The sequence below is a fragment of the Asparagus officinalis genome, chromosome 5, assembly GCF_001876935.1.
Source record: "Asparagus officinalis chromosome 5, Aspof.V1, whole genome shotgun sequence".
Lineage (NCBI taxonomy): Eukaryota > Viridiplantae > Streptophyta > Magnoliopsida > Asparagales > Asparagaceae > Asparagus > Asparagus officinalis.
This window is the reverse complement of record NC_033798.1, coordinates 128812668-128821957: the sequence shown is the minus strand read 5'-3', so window position 1 is coordinate 128821957 and position 9290 is coordinate 128812668. Positions and strand designations below refer to the sequence as shown.

Here is a 9290-nt window from a genome sequence, read left to right as displayed (position 1 = left end):
GGCGGCTCACGCACATCTTGTTCCCCATCTAGGGTTAGGGTTAGGGTTTCGACATTGAAGAGAAAGAGACGAAGGGATCTCTTTTTTATTTAAAAAGGGAAATAAAGGGAGGGAACTTGAGAGAAGCTGAGGTCTCAAGCAAAGAGCGAAGAAAAGCGTCACGAGAAAATACCCGAAAGGGTGAGGGAGCGGCCGAGAATGGGTTTGCTTTTTCGTTTTATTACAAGGGGTGCCATCTATCCGTAGACAAAGGGTGCGGACGTCCGCATAGAACTACAATTTTGAATAATGTTTAATCATCACGTTGATAGATTTAAATATTATTAATTTTTCAGGTGGCTATACTTTTTACTTATACATTTTTTAGTACCAGGCTTTATGCACGTGTATTGCGCGTGGTTAAATATCATGATTAAGTATATTTGGTTTATTTTCTTATTAAAACTTGTTCATCAGTTCCACTTTGATGGTTTTTGCTTACTTATATCTCTAAACTTTAGCATTGTGATTATTTATTTTCTTTAATGTTCGTTTAAATAAACTACACCCAATTAAAAAATTTATATTAATAATTAAATTAACAAGAAATAAATGGAATCCGAAATTAATTTGAATTATCATGTCATTGAGACTGACATGAAATCAGGCTTGACCTGAAAAAGTATAGCATTGCAAAAGTGAAAAACACTTCATAAAATAGCGTTTCTAAAATGGAATGAATAATTAAAGCTAATAAGACAAGATGATTGGTTAAAAGTGGGCTAAAATGACACAAAAGATAATATGGTGTTTGTTCATAATCCTTGATAGGCATTAAAATAATCATAAACTAAAGATTAATGCTAACTCTAGTACACTTTTATATAATAAAAGCATCCACATAAGCATATAAAAGCACTAAAAATGTTTATGAAAATCATTTCAAAAGATTCCTAATTTACTCAAAAAATATTCTATAAAATATTCAGAAAATAGTGCATTTCATTCCTTCTGATTTATTTTTTATTGAGATGTTATCAATCCTTCCCCACCTTTATATTTTTCGATAAAATTAGACTACTTTTAGATGCCAAAAAAGGATAGCAAAATCTTAAATTAAAAGTTAAATTTACATATTTTAATGAAAGAATATCAAACAACTACTCTTTTTTCCTAATTTTTAAAATTTTAGTCGCTTTTTGTGATTTTAATTTTTTAAGGGTGTGTTTTGCAAATTTTTTAACTTTGAGTGTTTTTTAAAAATTTTAAATTTTAAGTTGAGTGCTTGTAATTTTCATGCTCCATGTACTAGTGGTAAGTTCTCGAATATCAGAATATTTTTTGCAACTCTGAATTTTGAGTATATTTTTTGTAATTATTAAAATTTTAGATTGTTTGTTGTAAAAATTAAATTTTTAGCGGTCTATTGATAATTTTAATATTTGATATGTATTGATTAGAAGTTTTTAAATTCTAGGGTTCTCTGTGATTTTTAATTTTTGAAGGAGTTGCAATTTTATAACTTTAAGATTATTCTTTACAAAATTTAAATTTTTAGTGTTTGATGGTAATTCCTTAAATTCATTTTTTATTGTTTGCAAGTTTTAAAATTTTATAATTTCAGGGTGCTTTTTTATTATATGAACTTTTGAGGGTGTTTTTATAGTTTTTTAAATATTGAGGGTATCAATTGCAAATTTTAAATTCTTTAATGGATGCTGTTGATTTTCAGATTTCATGTTTGTTATTTTAAGTTATGAAACGTCTGGATATTTTATGTAATTTTAAACTTTTAAGGATGTTTTGTGCAATTTTTAAAACTTTTTGGGTTTTTTTGTAATACTTCATGTATTATAGCATATTAATCTTATTTTTAAAAAATACTGGCCTGTAAGTAGTTAACACGGGTGATTATAATAGATTAAAATTTGTAATTATTTCCAAAATAATTCTTTACAAATTTTAAGCTAAGATATAAAAACTACAATCTATTCTTTATATCTATCTGCTAGTCCTAATTCTTTAAATTTATCTTCAATTCCAGCCATCCGATCGATGTCTTGCGTTCGCTTCTCGTACATCCACCAATCTTGTAAGCACATCACCGCTTGTACAGTATACGGATCCAAGCATGTCCTGTGATCGTCGATCAAACGACCTGCTGTGCTGAAGGCGGATTCCGAAGATACCGTCGAAACCTGCACTGTTAGTAAGTCACGAACCATGGTAAAAAGTATAGGATATGAAACTGATCCATATACTTTCCACTATTGCAAAATATCTAAAGCATTTCCTTGACATCTAACTAAAGAAGCAGAAAAATATTCATCTATTTCAGAAACCTCCAATGATGACGATCCAAGTCCAGATCCACCAGTTAGCTCAGCTACCATTGCATACCTATCAAAACTTACACTTTTACCTCGGGCTCGGGATGAGCTCGAAGAAACCGAAGCTGCAGACTGTTGTGCAGCTACACCATGTCTAGCTGCATACTCATCATATAAAGTTTGAAAATAATTTCTAATAAGTAAATGATGAGTAGTAGCATTCAGGGTGGTTCCATCATCTAAGTCTATAACCTGTCCACCATACAATGACTGTAACAAACTTCGAAGGCCAATATCCTTCAAGCATGGATCAATAAGAACCCCAAAACCAAAAATATGAGGAATAGGCCTAAAGTACTTATTAAACTTGCTCTCCATTTCAAAAATCATAGGTCCAAAAGTATTATCCATACGATATTTCCCAAAAATTTTTTTGAATATTTAAAATTTGTAAAGCAGCTAAAGTAATGATTGGATAATAACAGCCAGATAATAACATTGTAGCATCATAAAAAACTTGTAACATTTTATTTAAATTACATATAATTGTCCATTCATCTTCAGTTATTCCATAAGTGCTACCAGAACTAGAACTAGAAGCATAATAGTTTATAAAATCAGTTATAATGTCTTTATATTCTATTGCTACACTTAACATTGCATATGTGGAATTCCACCTATGGTCAACATCTTTTGGAATTAGTCTAGGCTTTACATTTTTTCTTTTACAAAATTGTTTCCATCTTTTAAGTCTTTGTTCAGAAGCACTATGCATGTAAGCAACTGTTCTAACCTTTTCTATCATGGGTTTAATTTCAGTAAATGCACTTTGAACAATTAAATTTAAAATATGACAGATGCACCTAATATGAAAAAGATCACCATGACATGGCAATGATAAAGATGATCTGATAAAATCAACAGCTACATTGTTATTACTTGCATTATCTAGTGAAAGAGAAAATATTCTTTGTGAAATTTCTAATTTCATAAGTTCTTCAATTATTAAATTTGCAACATTAGCACCAGTATGTGACTCTTCTATTGCAATAAAAGAAACAACTCTTTTAAACATTTGCCAATTTTCATCAATCCAGTGTGCTGTGATACATAAATATCCAGTTTGTGCTCTAGATGTCCAAATATCAGAAGTTAAAGAAAATTTACAGTTTAAATTTTTAAAATAAGAAATTATTTTTTCTTGTTCTTGCTGATAATATTTTAAAATATCACGTTGACAGGTTTGACGAGAAAATTTTTTAAATGCAGGATAAAAATCATCTCTAAACATATCTTCAAATTCATCATCTTCTACTAATTTAAAAGGAAATTTTTTAAGAATGATAAACCTGATTACGCATTTCCTGGCTCTGGCAGCGTCATAGTTCCAACTACCGAGACTACCAGAAGAGGAGGATTGAGAAATCATAAATTGTCGGATATCACCTTGAAGAGTCTGGCCTTTGTTGTGCTTATCTAAATGGCGTTTGAGGTGGTTGGTGCCCCTCTTATGATGAGCTTGAAAAATCTTGCCGCACAAAGCACACTTAGCCTTCTGGGTGAGGATCCTACCGTGTTCATCCTTGGTGACGTCGATCTTCTCGTAAAAATTCCACACATCGGATCTTGGCCTTTTAGGAGCTCTTGGTGCAGATTCGTCGCCACCGGATTCGGGATTAACTTCGGTAGGAGTAGACCCAGTAGGAGGACTCATTTCAGGATCGGGAGATATGTTTTGCTCTTCATAATCAGATCCGGAAGCCATTTGATGAAAGGATTAAAAAGTATAAATAAGAGAGTATAAGAGTATGAGAGTATAAGAGAGAAGAGATGAGTTTTTGGTGTGAAGAAAACAAATGAAAACCCCCCTCTATTTATAGAACCAGCCCCTAGGCAAATGACCAAAATAACCTAACAAAATAGCCGTTTTTTGACCGTTTTTGGGGGCAAAATGGTCAAATGGCTGTTTTTGGCCGTTATGGCCGGGCCGTTTTGGCACAACGGTCACCATTGGTGACCGTTGTGGCCGGCCCGGCCCGGCCCGGATTTTTCAGGCAACGGTCACCACTGGTGACCGTTGCCCCCGGGCCGGGCTGCGGGCCCGGGCTGCCCGGCCCGGAATGTGACCCGGCGCCGGCCCTGTTCCGGGCCGGGCCGGGCCCGGGCCGGGCGCCGCTGAGGCAGCCCGGACCCGGGCCCGGAAACCGACCAGGCCCGGATTTACAGCCCTAATGTAATGGTTGTCAAGCACAAATTCAATGGCATAGCGACATCTATATACTTTAGGGTTTAAAATGTTATTATAACAACAAAATTGACATGAAAATCCAAATCGAAGAGCTTGGTTCATGAATGTGTGGATATAAGAACTTGATCCGTGAAAAAAATATCATTTTTCACGTTTTACTTAGGGGGTGTTTGACAATTTTATAGAAAAGTATTCTCAAAAAAATTGACAATGACATTTTTGTAATTAAAAATATTCTATAGATTTTCGTAAAATGTGTTGGGTTCAAAAAAAATTATAGAAATGTTTTCTGTAAAGTACAGAAAAGTACCAAATTTTACAGAAATTAATTTTCTCTCAAAATAGACGAAAATCACCCAGAAATCTGACACCCTATTATTTAAATAATAAAACTCATTGATCGTACGCATTGACCATACCCAGAAAAGAAAATCTTGCTATTTTTTATAAAGTTATTGATCATTTTCTTGTTTTGAACCAAACAAGCAAAGTAAAAAAAAAAATTAATATTTTGTTATTTCTCAAAACTTTTTCCTATAATTTTGTTAAGAAATACAAGAAAATCATATTTTTAGTTAAAAACATTTCTTATAATTTATAAAAATTAAATAAAACACCCCCTAAATAAAAAGGGGCGAATGGGAAAAGCAACGCGTGTCATTCTGTGTCCGCGAAGAATCGCAGCGGGGCCCGTAATCGTTTCTTTCGGCAGCCTTTTAGCGCGCCTCTTTGGGCCCACGACTATTTTAGCGGTCAGGCGGTGTTCGGGTCTTCATATTTTACCCGACCTGTTATCCTCTCCGTTCTTAATCCCAACCATCATCAACATTATTAGGAGCAATTTCTAGTAGTTTATGAATATTTAGATTTGAAAACTCGGTGCCGGTCTTATTATATAAATATTTATGGGTTCTCTTCACGAGAACACAAGTAGTGCCGAACTCATAAAAAATTTCAGCGGGGAATAAGTGTCTATTTATCAAAAAATAAAAACATATTAGTAAACTATGTAGTACATAATGGAAATATATTTTATTATTGGAACTTTAAATGAATTTTTACCTTCTAATAGGTTAATTCAAATTTTCATTTTAAATTTTTAGTGGTTTTTAATAGCTTAGACTTTGAGGTGCATTTTTTTAAAAAAAATTATGAGAGGACAGATATAAAAATTTTTATATGAATTTATAAGTAAATTTAAAAATGTTAACTGCATCCTTAGAGCAAGTGCAGCAGCCTCCCAAGAATGCTCCTAAGTCCTATGTGGCAAGAAAAAACTCTCAAGACCTTCCAACAAGCTCCCAAGGAAGCTCTCAAGTCCTAGTTGGCGGTGGGGCCCACCATGGAGCTCCTAAGAGCTCCACAAATTTGTGGAGCACTTGGGAGCTCCTAAGTGGTGGGGCCCACTAAAAAATATTTTTTTATTAGATTTATTGTTTTAAAAAATATTTATAAAATGTTAGACGTAGAAGAATAGATTTTTCAAATAATATTTATGCTCTTAGTTGGGAGTTTGTTGGAATATTTTTCCTAGTATGAAGCTCCTAAGTGGGCTCCATGCTTGAGAGCACTCCAACAAGAGCTCCCTACTAGGAGATTGCTGCACTTGCTCTTATGCTGAGGGAGCTCAAGCCGTCTGCCGTGGACTACAAGAAGCTGAGGGAGCTCAAACTTTGAAAAAGCTCGCGCGGGAGATCTCAGTGAGAGCACCCTGGGTCCCGGTTCGGATTAGGCATTTTGCCCGGTCCAAACCCCAAAATTCGGGTCGGACCGCCCCGTTTGAACAACCTTACCTGGGAGTAAGTGAAAACGCGACATAGAAATTATTTGATGAGCTTTCCTACAGGGACCCAAAATATAGGACCAATAGATGGGATAAATGAGGTGTCCCCCTCCTATTGGATAATGAGTTGGCCATCATTAATGATGACCAACTCATTATCCAATAGGAGGGAGACACCTTACTTGTCCCCCCTTTCGGTCCCATATTTTGGGTCCTTAAAGAATTTTTCTTATTTGATATGGGTGATTAGATATGTAATAGAACTTTTCTTATTAGCCCCTTAAAATCTTTCGTATTATTACTCCTTGAAATCATTAAAATTGCTATGAGGTTCCCTAATTTGTAAGTTGTTTTAAATTATTCTTTTAAATCATTAAAAAAAATACAATTATTGTCCCCCGTTCTTATAAATTGTTTCAATTAATTTCTCCAATTGTTATTTCTACTCTTGATTAGAGGAACTCAATTCAAACAACTTTTTTATGAGACTTGGAGGACCTGATGGGAATTTCAATAATTTGAGGACTAATTCGAAATATAACTTAAGTTTCGGCGGCCCTATTTAAAAATTTCAGTGATTTGGGGTCCTAAATTCAAAATGTGAAAGATTAAAGGGATTAATATCAGAAAACCCCATTCTCTACTTAATACTAAATGACACAATAACCCTTCTATCTTTAGCAATTAGCATAGATGACGAATACCAAGGGAACACTATTATATAGAATTACAACATGAAACAGTTGCAGTTATAACGTTCTTGTTCATAATTGCAAATTCTACTTTGCAAATATTCTTTGTAATTTATTTCTTAGGAAAAGCAGATTCTGCATTGATACAAACCAGCACATTTCTTGCTCTTTTCTTACGTATTCTCCCAGGAACAATTATTTTTATATTACCAGTATATATCCCATTAATGCCTGTTTACGTCAACGGAGGAAATTTGTTTTGGTCTTTTGACTCCGCCACGTCAAGTATGCACTACTACTACTACTGGGCTGAAGAATCAAATATGGGCAAATATGGGCCTCGTTTAGCCCAAAAATTCACGATGGGCCTTGCTTCGTCTTAATAAATTCAGCAACTGATGATCTAGACAAAGACAAATGTTATCACATCTCACTAAAGGTTTACGGAAATGGAGATAATCTACGAAACATCGAAGAAGACGTTAAACTAGTGGCATAGCAAAGAAAACTCAATAACACTATCCAACTTCAATCACTACAAACTTTCATTAAAAAAAATAAAGTAATTGTTAGAGATTTTCCGGCCTAATTAAATCTCAACCAAAAAGAAGAAGAAGAAAAGAAACTCAAAAAGCATGTAATTAATTGGAGAGAAAAAAAAAACAAAATGAAAATCATGAAAGTGCTTCATCATCAACTATATAATATATAATTTGATCAAGAATTCAACAAATAGCTATATACTTCGATTGCTAGAAAATATGGGGATAAATCGTAAGTGTTATCAGAAATAAAACCAACAGAAGCGATTGGGATTCCTTTGGAGCATGGAGCGTGTAATGGTTACTTATGGCTTGTAATGGATACACAGGTAGACTTGTATTCGTAATGGGAGTAGCAAGAACTCATCTACAATGCATAATGTCACAATCCTCTCGATATAATTATTTCGGGTGTAAGAGTGATTTCGGATGCGCGAGGATTTAAAACTAAATGTGGGTAAAACTATAAATTTGTAGGCGATGAATTGTAGTAAAAGTTTCGGAAGTGGGTGTGTTTGAAAGCAAGTGGGGTTGAACTTTTGAGTTTATAGGGGTAAGAATCGCAACTTTGAGTGTAGGTGGGCTCAGAAATAAATAAATGGAGGGAAAGTTTAGGCTTAGAGATTAAATAAAAAAAAACTTTATGGTTAATGGGGGTGAACTGTAGCTATGAATAGTGCATAACTACAGTACTAACCCCGATTGTTTTAGTATGTAGATAAATCTTAATGCTAATTAAGGCTTGTAATGGGTGTGTCTAATTTGTTTGTAGCTGGGGAAGTAATACATATGATCTCCAACTGATCACTATATTCTACAACTATATCATCCAAATACTAATTAAGGTCATTTATTTTATGTTATTTTTTAAAATAAAACATGATCATTATGACACAAAAAATTGTGTCTTAGTTGCACTTGGATGCCCTATAGTTTCACTTACTTTGCACCTATATATATACCTCAGTTGTATTTGGTTGCACTTAGGTACCCTAACATTTTTAAATTTGCATTTTAATTATAACCCTCGATTACACAAATGTAAGAAAGAAATGGATAATTTATTACTTAGTTCTATGGCTTGTTTTTCATTTCCTTTTTCCCGTATGAATATCAATGTTTTCAAATTGAAAAAGAAAAAAAAAATTGAATAAATTTTTATTTAGAAGTTCTACAGCTTGTTTCTCTTTATTTTCTCTATAAAAAATGACTTTACAAAGATCTATATGCGGACACCACATTACACAGGTACAATGTCTCAGTTGATATAAAGCAAAAACTTCCCACATCATTTCTCACAGAATCAACAAAGCAGATGAGCTAGAAGAACACATAATTGCATATTATTTCACATGCCAAAAAAGCTTGGCAGTAATTACAAGATTGCTTCTCTTTACGCCACACTCTGAATAAAAATCCAACAGAAATGAAATTCGGACCAAGGATTGAAAATATTTAGAGAGTTTATCTTATTCTGTTCTTGGTTTAGGTACATGAGGCAAGAAAACAATCGAGTGAGAAAGAATCGAGTACATATCTTACACACTTTACAAAAAACGAGAACCAACAAGACGGACGAGCAAATGAGCTGCAATCATCGGTTTGCTTAGCACCCTTGATCAGGCTGGTAGCGGCTCCTCCAGAACTGCAACACAATTTTACAATCGGATATGAGCCCTAGATTGATCATAATAAACACTTTGTTGATTTGGTAAT

At 33.8% G+C, this 9290-nt stretch overlaps 1 protein-coding gene across 1 annotated transcript in view; it reads right to left on the bottom strand.

Moving 5' to 3' along the window:
* Positions 618–9290, bottom strand: part of LOC109842604 (vacuolar protein sorting-associated protein 20 homolog 2-like) — a 17236-nt gene continuing 8563 nt past the window's right edge. The window contains exon 6 of the mRNA XM_020411459.1: positions 618–653. Coding sequence (XP_020267048.1) covers positions 618–653 — 36 coding nt within the window. The remainder of the gene's footprint in view (positions 654–9290) is intronic.